At 38.4% G+C, this 23322-nt stretch overlaps 1 protein-coding gene across 1 annotated transcript in view; it reads right to left on the reverse strand.

Annotated features, from left to right (window-relative positions):
• MYRFL (myelin regulatory factor like) overlaps positions 1-23322 on the reverse strand; it is a 146888-nt gene that overhangs the window by 110805 nt on the left and 12761 nt on the right. The window contains exon 2 of the mRNA XM_039472239.2: positions 2430-2520. Within this exon, the coding sequence (XP_039328173.2) occupies positions 2430-2520 (91 nt within the window). The remainder of the gene's footprint in view (positions 1-2429; positions 2521-23322) is intronic.

Raw genomic sequence — 23322 nt, forward strand, 5'->3', positions numbered from 1 at the left:
AATATGCCTATTCTCACTACTTCTTTATTCAATACTATACCCAGGTTTTACCCTGTTCAGTAAGTGTCAAAAGGTATATGGTTTAAAAAGAAAGACATACAACTGTCTCAATTTGCAGATGACATGACTGTCAACATAGAAAATCCAAAGAAAATATATTTTAAAAGCTATTAGAAGTAATAAATTACTTAAGAGTGCAAGCCCAATATATGAAAATCAATATTTTCTATACTAATGATGAAAAATTGAAACATAAAAGTTGAAAAAAAATCATGTTCAAAGATGAACATGAAATATTTAGGAAAATATGTGCAGTATTTTCATGTTCAAAACTATAAAACACTGATGAAAGAAATCAAAGAAGCCCTCAATAAATACTGAGATATACTATGTTCATGGATTAAAAGGCTCAATTTTGTTAGAATGTCAAGTCTCTTTGGCTAGATCACTAGGTATAATAAAATTTTAATAAAAATCCCAGAATAACTGTTTAAATATTGACAAGCTAAGTTTAGTATTTATGTGGGAAGTCAGAGAAACTAGAATAGCCAAGATGATATTGAAACAGAAGAAAAATTCATAAGACTTACATTATATGATTTTAAGACATAATAAAGTACCTACGTACAGTAATAAAGATCATGTATAATAATCAAGATAACATGGTCTTGGCAAAATGATAGGTACATAGATTAATGGAAAGCAATAAAGAGTCTAGAAATAGACCCACATATATTTTGTCAATTGATTTTTTTTACAACAGTGCAAAGGCAATTTAATGAAGAAAAGTTATTCATCAAATAATTCTGAGATAACTGGACGTCCATATATAAAGAAACTACAATCAATCTATATCTCAAGCCTTATACAAAAAAACAAAACAAAACAAAAACCTTAAAAAGTCATAGACCTAAATGTAAAATATAAAACTCTAAAACTTTTAGAAGAAAACATTTGGGAACTTGGATTAGATAAAGTGTGTATTTCTTAGCTATAAACCTTTAGCCATATACAAAAAAATAAAAAAACTGGACATCTTCAAAATTAAAACTTTTGCTCTGAGGAAAACACTGTTAAGATTAAAAAACATAAGTGACAAATCACTTATGAGAAAATATTCACAAATAATGTATCTAACAAAGTTCTTATTTCCAGAATATCTAAAAATTTTTCTAAACTTAAAACAACCTCAATTTTTAAAATGAGCAAAAGATTTGAATGAAGACTTTGCCAGAGAAAATGTATGAATGGTGAACAAGCACAAGAAATGATGTTCAACATCATTAGTTACTAGAAAAAATGCACACTAATACATGAAATGTCCCTAAAAACCAATGAAAATGACTATAATAAAAACAATTTTAAGCTCCTAATACCCAGGAACTGGCAATGAAGAGAAGCAACTGGATATCTCACTAATTGCTAGTAACACAAAATAGTACCACCGCTCTACAAAATGTGGATATTTTTGCAATTAAGCTTACACTTACAACGTGATCCAGCAGTTCTTATCCTAAATATTTATCATAGAGAAATTTAAACTATTGATCACACAAAAACCCATGAAGTATGATTCATAATTGCCAAAGATGGAAATAATTCAAACATCCTTGAACAGATAAATGGCTAAACAGTTATAACAATTTAAAGCTATCTTTCTCAGTAATAAAGAAGAAATAAAATATTGATCAAATCATTATGCTAAATGAAAGAAGGCAGACTCAAAGGGTTATATACTGTATGGGTTCATTTGTGTGACATTTTCTGAAATAAACCAAAACCATAGGAACAAAAACACATCAGTGATTACCAGGGGTCAGGGTAGATGGTGAGTTTGAACTTTAGTAGATGTTAATTAAAAATTTAAAAAGGCTAGAGTGCCTATATTAATACCAGAAAATAAGAGCAGAAATCAACAAAATAGAAAACAAAAAATTAAGAATTTAAATCTAACCAAAAGCTGATACTTTGAAAGATTAAGAAAACTGATAAACTTCATGCCAAATTAATCAAGAAAAAAAAAAAAGACACAAGTTACTGACATCAAGAACAACAAATCAATCAACACTATAGATCCTATGGACATTAAAAGTATAAAGGAATATGAAGAACTTTATGCTGATGAATTTGACAACTTAGTTGAAATGGACAAATTTGTTGAAAGATACAAATTGCCTAAGCTGTAGATAACCTGAATAGTCCCATATCTATTAAGTATACTGAATTTACAGGTGGAGGTGAGGATTGAGTAGAATTTCTCACAAAGAAAATTCTGCACTGGTGATATTTGTCAAAGATTCATAGACATCATAATATCAGTTCTACCCAAGTTATTTTGGAAAACAGAAGCAGAGGGAACACTTCTTGGCTCATTTAATCATTTTATAATATTTTAAACATCAACTAGAGAGCAGTACTCTCATACTTACAAGGCCCCCAAATCAAAGTCATTGCCCAAGAACTCCTCCAATAGACTTGTATCCAGGGCTGGGTTCTCCAGAGTACCATTGGCTCCCTGAGCTGCAAAGGTAAATGGAAAATATTGAAAACCATGAAGATTTCAGAATGGCTAATGGCTAAAAACACTGACAAATCTTTAAGGACAGGGACTGTGTCTTCCTTATTGTATCCACAAGGATCTATAGCATGGAGGAGGTAAAAAGTAAACATTTATTTGATGGGTGGATGGATGGAAAGATGGATGAATGGTAGTTTTATTGGTCAGCCAAATTATTTCCAGTTAAGTTCAACAAGAAGTTCAATACCTTGTTTCACCCTTTTTTTTAGATCTGCCAAAATGTAGCAAAATAGTTATCTCCTTTTCCTTGTTTACAAAATGAAAATAAATTTACTGGTTTCTTACTGGCTATAATAAATATGTTGACATTTTTACAGAACAAAATATAGGGCCATATACTATAAAAAAGACAAAACTTTTTATCTGCAGATAACATGACTCTATACAACTGACAAACAGAAATAATCAGAAACTTAAATAGGGGTTGTAGGTGATGAGTACACTAAAAGCCCAGACTTTATCAATATGCAATATATGCATGTAAGAAGCCTGCCCTTGTACTCCTAAGTACATATAAATCAAAAATGAAAAATAAAGTGGCCAGTCATGGTGGCTCATGTGAGTAATCCCATGGTGGCTCATGTGAGTAATCCCATGGGAGGCTGAGGCAGGCAGATCATTTGAGGTCAGGAGTTGGAGACCAGCCTGACCAACATAGTGAAAACCCATCTCTACCAAAAATACAAAAAAAATATCTGGGTGTGGTGGCATGTGCCTATAGTCTTAGCTACTCAAGAGGCTGAGACAAGAGAACTGCTTGAACCCAGGAGGCAGAGGTTGCAGTTAGCTGCTATCACGCCACTGTACTCCAGCCTGGGTGACAGAGTGAGACTCCATCTCAAAAATAAATAAATAAATAAATAAATAATAAAAATAAACAGCCTGTCTGCAACCCTTTGAGCTATGATTTAAAATAAATAAATAAATAGGGTAGTTGGTTAAAATTAAATACAAAAACTAATTGCTGTATACAAAGAAATAATAGCAATTCAATCATGCAGATACATATAATAGGAAAAAAGATTTTATTCAAAATAACAAAAAGCATATCTAAATAGATATTTAGAGACAATTTTTTTCACTAAAAACTCTATGAAAGGCCTTAAGAAAAGATTTGAATAAATAGACCTACATTGTTCTTTGGCTTAAATATAATATTGCAAAAATCCTACTACACATTATTTAGGATGTCTGCCAACCCCACATAGTTGCTTTCTGTGACTTTCCCCTTACAAAGAGAGTCTCCTGCAGCCATAATTGTAATATATAACCTCTACAGGCATCTGAATCAGGGAAAAGCAATCCATTGGTTGGACAATGACCAATTCAACTATTTCTCCCAAGAATTTAAACTCATGGACTTTAAAGCTGGTAGTTGAGATTAAGTCATACAATAGCTAAGGCAGAGGACTAGAGTGATAGTCTAAATACTTCTGATCCTGGCTGGGCACTATGGCTCATGCCTGTAATCCCATCATTTTGAGAGGCCAAGGCAGGCAGATCACTTGAATTCAGGAGTTGGAGACCAGCCTGGACAACATGGCAAACCCTATCTCTACAAAAAAATCTCCCCCCAAATTAGCCAGATGTGGCGGTGTGTTCCTGTAGTCCCAGCTCCTCAGAAGGCTGAGGTGGATTGTTCACCTGAGCCTGGGAGTTTTAGGCTGCAGTGAGCCATGATTGCACCACCGCACTCCAGCCGAGGCAATAAAGCAAGACCTTGTCTCAAAATAAAATAAAGTAATATATTATGTAAGTGATATTGTGTCCTGCTCAGTGCCTTACATTAGGAGGATAGTAACGTCCTGTTATGACTGATGTTAATGTTGATTCCTTGGTTAAAGTACCGTATGCCAGCTTTCCCCACTGTAAAAGCTCTCCTTTTGGAATCTGTGGGGAGGTACTTTGAGATTCTACATACATACTGTTTCTCATCAAGTTTTTACCCAACAGTTTTAGCATCTTTTGATGATCATAAGTATTTTAATACAAAAAATGAAAAACAAACTGAAATATTTTATTTTTTGGTTTAAGCCTCAGCATTCAGGAAAAATTCTTTTTTTCAACTTTGATTTTAGAAATAAAGGGTGCGATCCGACTTCCAAGATGGCCGCCTAAGAACAGCTCAGGACTTCAGCTCCCAGTGAAAGTGCAGAGGGTGAGTGGACGCCGCATTTCCAGACGAACTCTTATTGCCCACAGACCAGGAGATACCCAGGCAGAGGGGTTGCCAGCGTCGCAGTCCCAGCCGGTGCGGCTGTTTTGGCCCCCGCGGGGCTGATTCCGCCCGCGCGGCTGCTGTGACCACTCCCTGTTGCTGCGGTTCTCCGTACAAAAGCCACTGGTCTGGGAGCCCTCTTAGCTGGCGAGCAGAGCCTTGAGACGGCAGAGTTGCCCATTCATCTGAAATAGCGAGCCAGGCCAGGAGATTCCTAGGCAAAAAATCCGCCAGGAGCCGGCGCCGCGGTCCGAGCCGACTCCCTGAGTCGCAGCACGGGAGATCCCGGCGCCTTTTCAACAAGCGACCGGAACGCGGGGTCGTTCAACTTAAAAGAAAAGACTCTGAGTCAGGGAGCCAGGTGATCAGGCTCGGTTGGTCCCACCCCTCCACCCCCAACAACAACGAAAACAAAAACAGTAATTGGAAACCCTCTGGGTTGAGCCCTTCAAACCAAGCACAGCTGAACCGGGACGGTCCGGCTCCGTGGGGGAGGGGCTTCCGCCATTACTGAGACTCTCCACCGCTACGGAGGCAGGCTGCCGTTGCCGAGGCAACCCGCCGTTGCCGAGGCAACCTGCCACAACAGAGAGAGTCCGCCATAACAGAGGCGGGGCCACCATTGCCCAGACAGTTCTAACTACGCCCATATAAAAAGGACTACAGGGAAGAGCTCAGGGCAGCTGGGCGGAGCCCACAGCAGCTCAGCAAAGCCCCTGCGGGCAGGCAGAGGCTAGGCGTGCTGCTAGCTGGGCGGGTCCGACCTGAAAAAAAAAAAAAAATCAAAAAAGGCAGTAGTGCAACGGAAACTCATAAAGCTCCAACTCCCTGGGACAGAGACAGACAACAGGTGGATAAACCCACAAAAATGGGTAGAAACCAGCGTAAAAAGGATGAAAACTCCCGAAACCAGAACACCTCTCCTCCTAAAAGGGATCACAACTCCTCACCAGCAAGGGAACCAGACCGGATGGAGAAGGAGGGTGATGAAATGACAGAATCAGACTTCAGAAGATGGGTAGTAAGAAACTACAATGAGCTAAAAGAACATGTTCTAACCCATCGCAAAGAAAATAGGAACCTTGAAAAAAGATTGGACGAACTGCTGACGAGAATGGACACCATAGAGAGGAGAATAAGTGAATTGATGGAGCTGAAAAACGCAACACGAGAACTTCGTGAAGCATGCACAAGCTTCAACAGCCGAATTGACCAAGCAGAAGAAAGGATATCAGAGGTCGAAGACCAACTCAATGAAATAAAAAGAGAAGGCAAGAACAGAGAAAAAAGCGCAAAAAGGAATGAACAAAATCTTCAAGAAATGTGGGACTATGTGAAAAGACCTAATCTACGTCTGATAGGTGTACCTGAATGTGATGAAGAGAATGAATCCAAGCTGGAAAATACTCTTCAGGATATTATCCAGGAAAACTTCCCCAACCTAGCAAGGCAGACCAATATTCAAATCCAGGAAATACAGAGAACACCACAGAGATATTCCTCAAGAAGAGCAACTCCAAGGCACATAATCGTCAGATTCACCAGGGTTGAAATGAAAGAGAAAATGCTAAGGGCAGCCAGAGAGAAAGGTCAGGTTACCCACAAAGGGAAGCCCATTAGACTCACAGCAGATCTCTCAGCAGAAACCCTACAAGCCAGAAGAGACTGGGGGCCAATATTCAACATCCTTAAAGAAAAGAACTTTCAACCCAGAATCTCCTATCCAGCCAAACTCAGCTTCATAAGTGAAGGAAAAATAAAATCCTTTGTGAACAAGCAAGCACTCAGAGATTTCATCACCACCAAACCTGCTCTACAAGAACTCCTGAAAGAGGCTCTACACATATAAAGGAACAACCAGTACCAGCCACTCCAAAAACACACCAAATGGTAAAAGAGCATCAACACAATCAAGAATCTGCATCAACTAACCAACAAAACAGCCAGGTAGCATCAAAATGACAGCATCAAATTCACACATAACAATACTATCCCTAAATGCCAATGGACTAAATGCCCCAATCAAAAGACACAGACTGGCAAATTGGATAAAAAGCCAAAACCCATCAGTGTGCTGTATCCAGGAAACCCATCTTACATGCAAGGATACACAAAGGCTCAAAATAAAGGGATGGAGGAAGATCTACCAAGCAAATGGAGAGCAAAAAAAGGCAGGAGTTGCAATTCTCATCTCTGATAAAATAGACTTTAAAGCAACAAAGATCAAAAGAGACAAAGAAGGACATTACATAATGGTAAAAGGATCACTGCAACAAGAAGAGCTAACGATCCTAAATATATACGCACCCAATACAGGAGCACCCAGATACATAAGGCAAGTTCTTAATGACTTACAAAGAGACTTAGACTCCCACACAATAATAGTGGGAGACTTTAACACCCCATTGTCAATATTAGACAGATCAACCAGACAGAAAATCAACAAGGATATCCAGGACCTGAACACAGACCTGGAACGAGCAAACCTAATAGACATTTACAGAACTCTCCACCCCAAATCCACAGAATATACATTCTTCTCAGCACCACATCACACCTACTCTAAAATTGACCACATAATTGGCAATAAATCACTCCTCAGCAAATGCAAAAGAACAGAAATCATAACAAACAGTCTCTCAGACCACAGTGCAATCGAGTTAGAACTCAGAATGCAGAAACTAACTCAGAACTGCACAGCATCATGGAAACTGAACAACTTGCTCTTGAATGTTGACTGGATAAACAATGAAATGAAGGCAGAAATAAAGATGTTCTTCGAAAGCAATGAGAACGAAGACACAACATACCAGAATCTCTGGGACACATTTAAAGCAGTCTCTAGAGGAAAATATATAGCAATGAGTGCCCACATGAGAAGAAAGGAGAGATCTAATATTGACACCCTATCATCAAAATTGAAAGAGCTAGAGGAGCAAGATCAAAAAAACTCAAAACCTAGCAGAAGACAGGAAATAACTAAGATCAGAGCAGAACTGAAGGAAATAGAGACACAAAAAACTCTTCAAAAAATCAATAAATCCAGGAGCTGGTTTTTTGAAAAGATCAACAAAATAGACAGACCACTAGCCAGATTAATAAAAAAGAAAAGAGAGAATAACCAAATTGATGCAATAAAAAACGATAAAGGGGATATCACCACAGATTCCACAGAAATCCAAACCATCATCAGAGATTATTACAAACAACTCTATGCACATAAACTAGTAAACCTGGAAGAAATGGATAAATTCCTGGACACCTGCAACCTCCCAAGCCTAAACCTGGAAGAAGCTGAAACCCTGAATAGACCAATAACATGGTCTGAAGTCGAGGCAGCAATAAAGAGCCTACCACCCAAAAAAAGCCCAGGTCCAGATGGGTTCACAGCTGAATTCTACCAGACATACAAGGAGGAGCTGATACCATTCCTTCTGAAACTATTCCAGACAATCCAAAAAGAGGGAATCCTTCCCAAATCATTTTACGAGACAAACATCATCCTGATACCAAAACCCGGCAGAGACTCAACAAGAAAAGAAAATTTCAGGCCAATATCCATGATGAACATAGATGCAAAAATCTTCAATAAAATACTGGCAAACCGATTGCAACAGCATATCAAAAAGCTCATCCACCATGATCAAGTAGGATTCATCCCGGGGATGCAAGGCTGGTTCAACATACGCAAGTCCATAAACGTAATTCACCACATAAACAGAACCAAAGACAAAAACCACATGATTATCTCGATTGATGCAGAGAAGGCTTTTGACAAAATTCAACAACCCTTTATGCTAAAAACCCTCAATAAACTAGGTATTGACGGAACGTATCTCAAAACAATAAAAGCTATTTACGACAAACCAACAGCCAATATCATACTGAATGGGCAAAAACTGGAAGCATTCCCTTTGAAATCTGGCACTAGACAAGGATGCCCTCTCTCACCACTCCTATTCAATATAGTACTGGAAGTTCTAGCCAGAGCAATCAGGCAAGAAAAAGAAATAAAGGGTATCCAAATTGGAAAGGAGGAAATCAAATTGTCTCTATTTGCAGATGACATGATTGTATATCTGGAAGACCCCATCATCTCAGCCCAAAATCTCCTGAAACTGATAAACAACTTCAGCAAAGTCTCAGGATACAAAATCAACGTGCAAAAATCACAAGCATTCCTATACACCAGTAATAGACTTCAAGAGAGCCAAATCAAGAACGAACTGCCATTCACAATTGCTACAAAGAGAATAAAGTACCTAGGAATACAACTAACAAGGAACGTAAAGGACCTCTTCAAGGAGAACTACAAGCCATTGCTCAACGAAATAAGAGAGGATACAAACAGATGGAGAAACATTCCATGTTCATGGTTAGGAAGAATCAACATCGTGAAAATGGCCATACTGCCCAAAGTAATTTACAGATTCAACGCTATTCCCATCAAGCTACCAATGACCTTCTTCACAGAACTGGAAAAAAACACCTTAAACTTCATATGGAACCAAAAGAGAGCCCGCATAGCCAAGTCAATTCTAAGCAAAAAGAACAAAGCGGGAGGCATCACACTACCGGACTTCAAACTATACTACAAGGCTACAGTAATCAAAACAGCATGGTACTGGTACCAAAACAGAGATATAGACCAATGGAACAGAACAGAGGCCTCACAGGAAATACGACATACCCACAACCATCTGATCTTCGACAAACCTGACAAAAACAAGCAATGGGGAAAGGACTCCCTGTTTAATAAATGGTGTTGGGAAAACTGGCTAGCCATGTGCAGAAAGCAGAAACAGGACCCCTTCCTGACACCTTACACCAAAATTAACTCCAGATGGATTAAAGACTTAAACATCAGACCTAATACCATAAAAACCTTAGAAGAAAATCTAGGCAAAACCATTCAGGACATAGGTGTAGGCAAGGACTTCATGACCAAAACGCCAAAAGCAATGGCAACAAAAGCCAAAATAGACAAATGGGACCTAATCAAACTCCACAGCTTCTGCACGGCAAAAGAAACCGTCAGTAGAGTGAATCGGCAACCAACAGAATGGGAAAAAATTTTTGCAGTCTACCCATCTGACAAGGGGCTGATATCCAGAATTTACAAAGAACTAAAGCAGATCTACAAGAAAAAAACAAACAAGCCCATTCAAAAATGGGCAAAGGATATGAACAGATACTTTACAAAAGAAGACATACAGGAGGCCAACAAACATATGAAAAAATGCTCATCATCACTGGTCATCAGAGAAATGCAAATTAAAACCACACTGAGATACCATCTCACACCAGTTAGAATGGCGATCATTAAAAAATCGGGAAACAACAGATGCTGGAGAGGATGTGGAGAAATAGGAACACTTTTACACTGTTGGTGGGAATGTAAATTAATTCAACCATTGTGGAAGACAGTGTGGCGATTCCTCAAGGACCTAAAAATAGAAATCCCATTTGACCCAGCAATCCCATTACTGGGTATATATCCAAAGGATTATAAATCATTCTACTACAAGGACACGTGCACACGAATGTTCATTGCAGCACTGTTTACAATAGCAAAGACCTGGAACCAACCCAAATGCCCAACGATGATAGACTGGATAGGGAAAATGTGGTACATATACACCATGGAATATTATGCAGCCATCAAAAACGATGAGTTCACGTCCTTTATAGGGACATGGATGAACCTGGAAACCATCATTCTCAGCAAACTGACACAAGAGCAGAAAATCAAACACCGTATATTCTCGCTCATAGGCGGGTGTTGAACAATGAGAACACATGCACACAGGGAGGGGAGCACTACACACTGGGGTCCGTTGGGGGGAAATGGGGGAGGGGTGGGGGGTGGGGAGGTGGGAAGAGATAGCATGGGGAGAAATGACAGATACAGGTGAGGGGACGGAAGGCAGCAAAGCACACTGCCATGTGTGTACCTATGCAACAATCTTGCATGTTCATCACATGTACCCCAAAACCTAAAATGCAATAAAAAAAAAAAGAAAAAAAAAAAAAAAAAAAAGAAATAAAGGGTGCATGTGCAAGTTTTTTCTATAGGTATATTGCATGATGCTGAGATTTAAAGTATGGACCCATCACCTGGGTAGTAAGGATTTATAGTCATTTTTTTTTCCAGGCCAGAATCTAATCTAGAATAACAGAATACATTGGGTTATCATGTATTTTTAGATTTCTCAAAGTGTGCAGGCTGTTTATAGAATGTCCTTCAGTTTTAGTTTGCCTCCTATTTTCTTATGGTTAAATTCAAATTATACATGTTCAATGAGAATATTACATAAATGGGGTCCGTTCAATGAAATACTATGTACTCATTTAATAAATTTTACAATATCTCAAGAGAAAAAAATGGGTTGCAAAAATCTTGTACTCAGTTAATTTGTTTCCCAATATAAAAGCAACAGATAGACAATTCCAAAATGAAAACGTTGAGGGTATAAGACTCCCTTACATCCCCCTTGAAAGTAGCTCCTTAATAAAATTCAGCCAATCAAGAATGACTCACGAGAAAAAAAAAATTCAGAAACTGAGGTGAACAACAACCAGGGAAGAAGAGCAAATTCATACAAATATAGGATTTAGGCTGAATTTCTAAGGGAATTATGGCTGCAAATCAAAATGTAAAAGTAACAAACTCTGACAAAAAAATATTACAAACAACCAAAATTGAAAGGTGAGGAGATAGAAGGTGGGAAGAGATGTAATACTATCTCATCATTCGTATCTCAGAATGCGTCTTTACTACCTAAACCTGTACCATTTGGTTAAAAAAAAATTCTTTTCAGTGATTTTTTAAAATCCCCTTTCTTTAATCTTGGAAGAATCCTTTAGAACTGATACATTTAACAGTAAAGAATCACTTTTTTCAGAATTACAATTCTGTAATTCCTTTATTTTTCTTCAAGTTCTTTTTATTCTGTTAAATTCAAGTAAAATTAATATTTTATATTAAATTTAATATTTTATGAAAATAGTGCATATAAGAGCATTTCTTATAAAACTATTTCTTATGGTTAAATTCAAATTATACATCTATCTACTTACCTATTATATTAGTCCATTTTCCTGCTACAGATAAAGATATAGCCAAGACTGGGCAACTTACAAAAGAAAGAGATTAGACTTATAATTCCACATGGCTGGGGAGGCCTCACAATCATGGCAGAAGGTAAAAGGCACATCTCACATGGTGGTAAACAAAAGAGAGCTTGTGCAGGGAAACTCCCATTTTTAAAACCGTGAGATCTTGTGGGACTCATTCACTATCACAAGAGCAGCACAGGAAAGACCTGCCCCCATGATTCAATAATCTCCCACAAGGTCCCTCCATAACATGTGAAAATTATGGGAGCTACAAGATGAGATTTGGGTGAGGACACAGAGCCAAGCCACATCACCCATCCATCCATCCACATATCCATTGTAGATTTTCATGGAAAGATGATGAAATAACATCCATAACTTTTAACACTGGTTAGATTATAGGATTGAGAGCAACTGATCATGGTTTTCAGGTCCTAATTTTAAATTTTGGAAAAATATTTTATATAATTTTGGATAAAATTATTTTCTAAAACAATTAAAAAATCGAATTGCCAAAATCAACTCAAAAATATAGAGGAAGTCTGAAATGACAAATAGCCCTGAAATAGTGAAAATTTTCGCCCATAACTTTCACCCTACCCCTGCATAAACAAGCAAGGTTCCAATAACATCATGGCTCATGCTTCTAAAACTTCAACAACATAACTTCTACCATTTTCACAATTCTAAAACTGAGAAAGAATAAAAGCATCCAAAGTATTTTCATGACATTAGCACCAAATGGATGCCAAAATCTGACAGAGATGAAATACATAAAGAAAACAATAGACTAATATTATTTGTGAATAGTATACTCAAATCCTAATTAAAATGTTGTCAAATGAAATTCAACATTAAAAGAAAAATTTATCATTAAGAAACACAGATGACTCAACACTAGAATTCATATTATCAAAGGTAAAAAAATACTTGACCTTCTTAATGCTAAAAGGCATTAAAAATTCAACATCGATTCCAATGAACACATCCTTAAGATTATATATATCCATATGCACATATATATTGTATGTATAACAGAAAACTAATGTTAAATAAGAGCCACTGGGCGCAGTGGCTCATGCCTGTAATCCCAGCACTTTGGGAGGCTGAGGTGGGCAGATCACTTGAGCCCAGGAGTTTGAAATCAGCCTGGCAAACATGGTGAAACCCCGTCTATACTAAAAATACAAATACAGTATTAGCTGGATGTGGTGGTGGGCACCTATGGTCCCAGCTACTTGGGAGGCTGAGGCATGAGAATAGTTTGAACCCAGGAGGTGGAGGTTGCAGTGAGCTGAGATCATAGCACTGTACTCCATCCAGCCTTGGCAACAGAGCAAGATTCTGTCTCAATTATCAAAAACAAAAACAAATAAGAGCCAGTGTCATGTTTAATGATTTAGAAAATTAAAAGTACTGTATATTCATTATGGTAAAATTAAAATAAGTATTTTAGTTACCATGTTATTACACGATACATTGCTAAATGCACTAGCATCCCATTTAATCAAGAAAAGGAAGAGAGATATGAATGTCAGAAAGGTGGTAAAAATTTGCATATGACATATATTTTAAACATATAAATCAAAGAATATCAACTAAAACTTCTTCAAACTAACAGGCAATTTCAATAAAAAGACCATCACAAAAGTAATGTATAAAAAATAGATTTCTATATTAAAACAACAGCTACTGAGAAAATATAATGTAGAAAGGTCCATTTATAATAGGAATACAATTTTTAGGAATAAAATTAAATCAAAAGAAGAAACTCTAAAACTCTAATATAATTTAGAGAAGATCAATAAATTCAGAGCATATTTTGTTTGCATAAAAAAGGCAATAGTATAAAGATGTAAATACTCCTGAATTAATTTATAAATTTAATATATCTACAATCAAAAATTTCTTAAGGAAACAAACCGATTCTAAAGTTTATCTCAAAGAATGCTAATGTGAAAATATTCAGGAGAATAAAAAACATGTGAGTAAAAAAAGGATGTTCACCAACAAGATGTACAAAAGTAATATAAATATTGTGTTGCAACAATAAACAGACCAAACTTTTGAACATAATAAAATCTTGAAATAAATCTATTTATGAGAATTTAGTTTGTGATAAATGTATCATTTTATGTCCACAAAAAAAAAAAGCTAAGTTCTATACTAGAATCTCACTTCTACACCAAATTCCTAGATGCATAGAAGATTTAGACAAGCTGTAATATTACTAGAAGAAAACAGGCACATATGTTTGTATGTTTCAGAAGGAGAAGAGTCTTAAACCACCATGGGAACACCAAAAAATATACAGAAAAAAAGGTCTATAAATTTGACTACATAAATATGGAATTTTTGAGACTACATAAAAAGCAAGGTTGAAAGCAAATGATGTTTCTAAGGTTTTGGACTAATAATTCCCAAATCAAAGCTTCTTAATGATTGTCTGTTTCTTACTAAAAAAGGTTGATGAGGGCAAAAATCATAGTTGTCTTATTTGTCACTGTAACTTCACAGTGCTAAAGCTTTTTTTTCCCCTTTTTTAAAGAGAGAGGGAGAGGTCATTTGAAGAGTGAGTTAAATATTTTCTAGGACTTCAGAGCCAGCTAATGAGGAAGTACATGTGTCTGGATAACAAATGCATAGAAAAGCCAGAGAGATGGAATCCAAAATGTTCATGGTGACTATCTGCAGTGATTGTGCTTTGTTTTGTTTTCTCTTCTTTATACTTCTGTTTTATTTTTTAAATATATTACTTTTGTAATCATAAAGTTATATAAGAAGTTCATCTCAGAGTAAAAATAAAATAACGTTTTTGTTTGAAAAAAACAGTATTCGTTGAATGGACGGATGAATGAATAAATGAATGAATGAATAAATATCTTCACTAGCAAGAACTGGATTGATGCTCCTTAGTAAAGAGGTGTAAAAAATTGGGCATATGCTCTCTGTTCTGTATGCCCTCTTTCACCCCATCCTGCAGTTTCTGAGCAGAAGAATACATTAGCACCCAACAACAAAAGGGTCTTGAAATTTGAGTTTCCTTTAGAGCCCTCTGACTAAATCTTTGTCTTACTGCAGCAGTTTGAGTGGCACAAGAACCTCTCACTCCACCAATTACCAAAGAATGGTAGCTCCTGATTGCCACTAGTTGGTAGTCAATAGCCAATATCTAAAAGCCAACATCTAAGGGTTAAACTAAGGCAAGGAGTTTATTTGTGCTAAATGCAGATGAGAGCCAGTTTTGGGGGAGTCAATCGCTCTCTAAGTTGCCATGGAAAAACAAATGCACCAATCCCATCATTTAGAAGGGTGTCAAGAGCACCGCCTGATGCAGGTATTATCTTCGGCAACTCCCAGTCTCCATTCTGTGAGGTATACTTTGCTTCATGCTTTGCTTTGCTAGAGGATTATAATATTCACATCTGTAGACTCTGAAATAACTAGGGTTTTCTTTTCCCAGCGGTGGAAATTCACACTGTTGGAAAAAGTGAAAATCTGAAATAGGTGACAGATAATTTAATGAGGTCTTAATAACTTTTGTGGGTGGGTTTTTTCCAGGTACAATTTAAATACCTCACAGTTCAGCTTTCTATCCCCCACACCAGTACTCCTCAATTTTATGTTAGCTTCATAAAAAGAATTTAGAGGCTTTTCTTCTTTCTGTACATTCTAGAATTGTGAAGATAGTGCAGGAGAGACATCACCAACCCAATTTGTTGACATGAGCTAAGAGGAAAATGAGTGGAATACATCCCACATGCCTCCTGGATTCACAGGAGAGAGTCCTAGAAATTTAAATGGAAAGAAATGACCTCATAGTGGAGTTGAGTCTTGAGCTGGAATTTGAAGAAAGGCTAGGATGGGCAAGACATATTGATTCTTTCATTGATTCAACCACAATTTACTAAGTACCTACCACGTGCCAAGCGTTGCCCAAGGGTCTGGGGACTAAGCTGTGAAAAAGAAGAAGACAACAACCCTGTAGAGGGCTTGCATTCTAACAGAGGGCAAGAAGGCGATACTGTGGGTAGGGTAGAACACACATGACATATAAGAAATAACAAATAAGATATTTTCAGAGAGTGAGGAAAACAAAACCAGCTGGTGTAATAGACTATGATGGAGGGAGCGCTTTTATATGTGGATACCTCTCACAGGAGGGAGTCAGCCATGCAGAGATCAAGGGCAGAGTGTGCCAGGTGGAGAAAATGGCAGGGCAAGAAACAGATCATCTAATGGGTTAGGGCACAGGAGCATGGGAGTAGGACAGGAGGGCAGAGCAATAGGAAGCCTTTGGAGAGTGACATTATATGCTTTATGTTTTTGAGGGTCATTCTGGTTGCTTGTGGGAAGATTATAAGGGGAGAAGAAGAGAAGGGAGATCAATTTGAATACTTCTGCAGTTATCTAGGGACACGTAGAGTTTGAATTTCTTACTCTGGGCCAAGCAAAAGAACAAGCATTTTGCTTACGTGATCTTATTTAATCTTCCTAACAGCCCTAGGAGGTGGCGATCAATATTACTCCCAGTTTACAGAAAAGGCCAAGTGATTTCACAGGTTAACCAGCTTGCCCAGAGTCACACAGCTTGAAAGCAACACACAGGGAGGCCAACCCAGGCTTCTGAGCATGCTCTCACCACTGCCCGTGCTCTGCTGCCTCCCCAGCATGCCAGCCAACTGCAGGGAGGACTGACTTGCTTCTACTGCTTCACTGGGCTTTGGGCAAGCCAACTGCTAAGAGAAGCAGATGGAGGGAGGGATCTGTTTCGTTTTCCACTGAAGCCCCTGCTGGTGTCCCATCTGCTTTATATAGCACCCTCCCTTCCCCACCCACCACACAATTCCCCAGGTAGAAATAGGAGGTGGCCCATAGATTCTAAGACCTGACTCTTGTGTCACTTGCTTTACATCGCCCACCCGCCCCGACCTGCTCCCCCAGGTAGAAATAGGAGATGGGTCACAGCTCTAGGACCTGCCTAATGTGGCTTGCCCGAACACCTTAATGAATAAGGAGAGATGATCTCTGCTGGCTTCCTCTTAGACTCCGAGGGAGTGTTTTTCAAATCCAAAGGAAATTACTCTACAGAGTAAATCCACAGTGTCAGATAAAATTGTTTTCAGGAGGTTTTACACACAGAGAACTCTCAAATGGCTCCTAAAATAAATTTCATGCTTTTAAAAATAATCTCTTTGCTCTAAATGTTTTAAACACTTGTTTATAACACCCAAGCCTGCCAAGAGGGCTTCCTTAGGTGATCCCCTGTCAGGGAGGCTCAATTTGAAATCAGATTCCACTCTTTACTTCTGTGGCTAGGAAGGTCTGCCACAGTCTTGCTCACAAAGGATGAAGCTGCCTAGGCCTCCTGGGTGTGTCAGAGAAGCTGTCCCCTTATTGCTTTTGTAAAGCAAAGCCATTCCTCACCTAATTCTCTGCCTCCCTTTCCAGGCATAGCAAGAGCAGCAAGACAGTAACACATTGTGCTGCCCTTGGCCTTAGGCAGACAATAAAAAGGCACTTGGTTATGAAGATCAGTCCATCAGGGAGTACTACAAACATACCCAAGTCGCATCCACCAGGACCTACTAAAAAATCTACATATGTCTTTGCGGCTTCTCCAAGGGTGTGAGCAGGGAAGGCACAGCAAAGACCTTGCTTTTGGGAATTCCTGCCTTCTCTGCTCACCACCTGCCAGTACTATATAAAGATCTTTCTTATTTCTATCCAACAGCTTTCTTCATTACTTCCCCCACCCCTGGTGTGGCCTTCCTTATTTATTCTTTCGCACTTGGTGCCCACATAATAACACCCAGAGTATTCAGACAACTTGCAACATGACAAAATTTGTCCCAACAACTCTAGTTATTTAAAAGATTTAAAAAATAATAACGAGGGTCTCCCAAATGGTTACTTTCCAGATTTAAACATAAAGATAGTTTCCCTCTGACACGCAGTTTTCATGAGCGGAAATATCAATAGCTATTTCAAAGAAGGAGAGGAGAAGAAGAAAAGATGGAGGAGAGGAAGAGAAAGAAAATACTCCCCTTTTCCATTTGCTAAGAATACTTTTGTCTTCAAGAGCAGAAAATCAAACACCGTATATTCTCGCTCATAGGCGGGTGTTGAACAATGAGAACACATGGACACAGGGAGGGGAGCACTACACACTGGGGTCTGTTGGGGGGAAATGGGGGAGGGGCGGGGGGGTGGGGAGGTGGGAAGAGATAGCATGGGGAGAAATGACAGATACAGGTGAGGGGACGGAAGGCAGCAAAGCACACTGCCATGTGTGTACCTATGCAACAATCTTGCATGTTCATCACATGTACCCCAAAACCTAAAATGCAATAAAAAAAAAAAAAAAAAAAAAAAAAGAATACTTTTGTCTTGAAAATCCATTAAATGTAGTACCGGATCTAAAATCTAATGCTGGTGTGTAGAGACACAACCAGTCTGGAGTTAGAGAAGTTAGGATGACATTTTCTTAGAGATATTACCAATTATTAATTGACTAATTGCTTTATTCATTTACTCACACATTTACTTAGTGTTCACTCTGTGTCCTGAAATAAAATCAGAGACAAGCTCGCAGTCCAGCGAGAGGGACAAGAAAACCAGCTATAGCAATGCAAGATGTTAAGTAATGATGAACGTGTGCTTGGATACTATGGAAGCCTTTCAATTAGGCTGGCCTGGGGTGAGCCAAGGACTTCCTGTCAGTGACACTTGAGAGGGCTTTTTAAGGTTAAGTCGGGATTCACTAGGTAAAAGATGATAAACATTCTGGGAACAAAAAAGGCATGTGCAAATAAATTCAAATAATCAACAGGAGGACTATGTGGAAATGTGTCCATAGTCTGACCACGGCCAGGAGGCAGGCGAAGATGTCAGAGACAGAGGGCCACACCCCTTCTGGACCCCACTGCCAGCTGTCCATGCTTTTATTTCAGCCACTAAAGCAATCATGTGTTGTGCATCTGTTTCTTTCTGTACAACTTTAAGCCTTTCTAGGGCAAAAATGATTTTTTTATTATATAAATCCTAAGCATCCAGAACAGGACTTAGAACATGATAGCTATTCACTAACTGTTGACCTTGTTAGATGAGTAAATAAAACTTTGAATGAATAAATGTAATTATGAATGGTGGAAAGTGTATTACGGTAAGAACTTTATCTTGAAAGTGATAGAGTCATTGAAAAACTTTAAGCAGGGGAGTGATGTGATCAGGTTTATAGTTCTGAAAAATCATTTAACCTGCAGCTGGGAGATGGGACTGAAGCTGGGCAAGACTAGTACAAAGAGACTAGTCAAGGACATTGCTGACATTAAACTTCCCACATTGTATTTCTCTTTTTTTTTTTTTCACATTGTATTTCTTAACACAGTGGACATGTTATATGGGCCAAGCACAGTGCTAAGGGTTAGGGACCCAAACACAAAGGAGCAATAGTAGTTAAGGATTATGGTTCTATAGTCAGGCTAGGGCTTACATCCTTGCTGAGATTTAGCTGTGCAAGCTGGGACAAGTTAGCTAGCCTCTCAGTGTCTCACTTCCCTTATTTACAAAATGAGGCTAATACGAACATCTACTTCATAGAGTTGTTGTGGGAAGTAAAGGAGATAATACATGCAAAGTGCTTAGCGTAGGTCCCAGCTCAATAAATGCTACCCTTTGTCATTACCATCATTTTCGGTGCTCAAGAAGGTGATAGACCAGTAAGAAAAACTGACATAAAAACATATCATAGTGAAAATGTGACAACAGAGATGCACACAGGGCACTGTGGGGCACTTTAATGACTCAACGGGAGCAAAAAGGTGCCAGGAAAAGCTTCCAGGAGCAGCGGCCAACAAGGCTGCCACTATCAACACAAACAGATCCTAGGGCCTTGAATACCATGAAAGTCTGACCTGGTGAGGTGTGGTCCGGAAAGTGGAACACTGTGCAGCAATGCGCAGGAGCCAGGTTGTACATGCTTGTGCACATCTCTTCCAACTTCGTATTTAACGTCATTTGGGTAGCTTGAAATCAGTTACGGTGAGAGCGTTTACACCATGGAAATTAGCAAATGCTACAAATCAGGGCTGCTTCCCGACTCTGCCTTCTCCCAAACCTAGAGAGTTGGTTATTAAACATTTACCACATCACTGTATGTGAGTGGCATTTGGGAGGACAAGTCATTGAATTTTGTGACTGACTGTATAAAATCTAGGTGATCCCCTGGTCCCTGTCTTGATGGTCATGCTGGTGACCTGAAATAGGAAATACAAGAGAATTGGATGAGGAGCCAGGGAAGGAGCATGAGGAGTTTACCTGCATGGGACCATGTACTGTTTCGTACTCTTGGAGGTAGAAGTGAACAGCAGGGCACTGCCTCCAAGAAAAACTCCACCTAACAACCTGGAATCCTGGGAATGTCCCAGTTTCCTTGTACAGATAGTCTTACATTGACCCAGGAAGAATCTAATCAGTTATTTCAAACAGAAGTAACGTGACCCATTGTTGGAAATAATAACTGAATTAGAAGACTGTCTCTGGCTGGACTTTAACATGACATGAATCACCTGGAATTTATGTGCCTGATAATTGAGAGATAAAATAAAAATTAACCTTAATTCAACTTGAGTAAATAGTTCAAGCACATTGTGTAACAGGATGGCAACCCCAACATGGGTTTTCTAAAACTGTCACACATGCAAAAATCTGGCAAGGATTGCTAAAATCTTGGCTGCTGAATGCTGAGAACAGCAGAAAACATCCAGGAGCCTACATGTGTCTACCAAGAACTAGCCATACAAACGGACTTCATTGCCTTTCCTGTTCAGCTGCCTGACTGGCAGAGTAGGAGACTTTCAATGGAAATATATATCTTTACTTCAACTAGAACTTACTCATTTATTCAGCATTCACCGCATATGTAATGAAGAGTGGTGTGCTAGGTGCCGAGGATACAGCAGCGAGCAGCACTAAGGCAGGAGAGGAGAGCGCAGAGAAGTCAACACGCAGGAACACCGCAGTGTGATGTCAGACCCAAGCAGACATTTAGGATAAGCTTTTGTTACAACTGGGAAGTAGAGAGGAGAGGTAAAAAATGGCTGTGTTTGTAGCTAAGACAGAGAAATGTAGAGGGAATTATGTTAGAATTTGTACCTGGGAGAATAACTGTCCCCTAGCAAGCTAACCTGGAGAAAATTCTAAAATTCAGCATAAAATTGCCTGCTTTCATCCTTCTTAACAGTGTTATTTGTAATTTGGATAAATATAGAGATGGCAAACTGGACACACATTCAGACAGTCTGAAGAAAGTCGGCAGGGTACAATACAGCAGAAAGTGTCAGACTCTAATCTTGACTGACTGCATTCATGGCTGACTTTGACAGCATGAGATCTAGCAGGTTAAGCATACAGGTCTGTGTTGTTTTTAATTATGTAAATGTAATATGGGGAAATTTGGCTTCTGAATAAATAGATGACAAAGACGTGAGTCTTCTAGTTTTGTTACAAGTTTTTAAAAAGACAAGGAAACTAATGTAGAGTTATAGTAATAAAAGTACTGAGTACAGAACTAGGACAGTGTGATTCCTTTCCTCTGTGCACAGGTCAGATCTTGAGGATGTGGGACCCAGGTTTTAAAAGAAATCCTAACAAACAGTAGGAGATCCAGAGGAGTTCCAGTAAGGAGCAAAAGAAATACAAGCTAAGCCATTTGAGAGACAATCAATGGAGAAGATTGGTAACACTTGGTAAGTTTAGCAAACATTTATTATGTACCAATGCTATGCTAAGAAGTTTACATTTACTTTCTCATTTAATCCTCACAACAATTTTATTCTATGAGATAGGTACTATGATCATTCCCATTTATCAGAGAAGCTGTTTTAGCTTAAGTATTGCTCAAGTTGCAATAACACAATTGTCACTGCAGGGGCTCAGGTGTTTTCTACTATAACATAATGTACAAGTTCCTGAACAACCTTGCTTTCTGCAGAGTTTTAAAAAAAAAAAAACGGTAGAAGAATGCAGGGTTGAAGAAAAACACTAAAATTTAAGAAAAGCAATGACATGTCTAATAAAAATTTAAGACACGTTTAATTATTATTAAGTGCTTTAGCAAATAGCAAATATTAGCATTTACTCTAGAAATATTAGAACCAGTTGTAAATAAGAGTTGCAGTGCTGAATTATGAAGACCAAGGAAAAAGAGAGAGGAATACTGAGATGATGATAACTGGCTTAAACCAATTACAATCTATCTGATGGAGCTGGGTCAAGGACTCTCCTCCTCAATCTGAACAGATTTGGCTTCCGTTTGCAGGAAAAAGGTGGGTATGCCTGCTGATGGTGTCAGCCATATGCAACTTTAAAATGTTACGGATCTACGTTCCTTTAGCATTACTGTTACTAAAATGCCACATGACTGGCAGAGTAGGAGATTTTCAATGGAAATATATATCTTTACTTCAACTAGAAGTAAAATCCATCCTTCATTGCTTTTTCACAAATTTAGGAATCAATCGGGTAAAGAATAAATGATTGCTGGTTGGCTCAATGTCTTTAGGGAGCTGCCCTTGTGGCTTTGCACAGCTTCTCAGTGAATAATCTAAACATTTTAATGGGATTCAAAGTAAGAAGGGAAAGTGACTAGTTCATTGCATCACGTAACCTCTATCATGGTGAAAGTATTTCAAGGTCTTTTAATAGTACATTATCAGGTTCACACTTCTCCTTTTAAATTAGTGATTTCAAATACAAATTAAGCATGATCCTCTGGCCTTTCTGGGAGCCTGGGAATCAATTTTTCCAGTAGTTTGAGAACCTTACAGCTAAGCCTCCTCCCAGTCCTACGATGTGAGGATTAAACTTTTATATTACATCCATTTTTCCTTCAACAATACACATTAATGTTAATATATACAAGAATAAATAAAACAACAACAAAAAGAAATAAAACACAACTGACTGCATGATAAGCAACATTAACTTTAGCCATAGAAGATAAATTTGGAAAAGAGAAGCTGACAATTTCTTTTAAATGACAGGAACATCTCTCAAGAAAATGAGTAATCTCATTGATTTTACAACCAAGGTTTGGAAGAATTATTGTTCTGGCTTGGTCTATTAGGAAGTCTAATTTTGTCCATGGCCAAAAAAAAAAAAAAAAAGGAGTAGGAAGATGAAGAAGAAAAACAGAAGGGAGAAAAGGAGGAGGCAGGAGGAGGGAAAAAGCCTTTCAAAAGGAAGGACTGCTAAGGAGGAGACACCACCCACAGGCTCTACAGGTGAGTTGGCTCACCTGAAATGTACAGTGTTAAATATTAAATCAGTGTCCCCTGGCTGACACTACATGGCACAAGTTCAGAAAGATGTGACAAGAAAACTGCTCACCTATGGTTTTCAGGGT

Source organism: Saimiri boliviensis, chromosome 7 (genome assembly GCF_048565385.1).
Source record: "Saimiri boliviensis isolate mSaiBol1 chromosome 7, mSaiBol1.pri, whole genome shotgun sequence".
Taxonomy (NCBI): Eukaryota; Metazoa; Chordata; class Mammalia; order Primates; family Cebidae; genus Saimiri; species Saimiri boliviensis.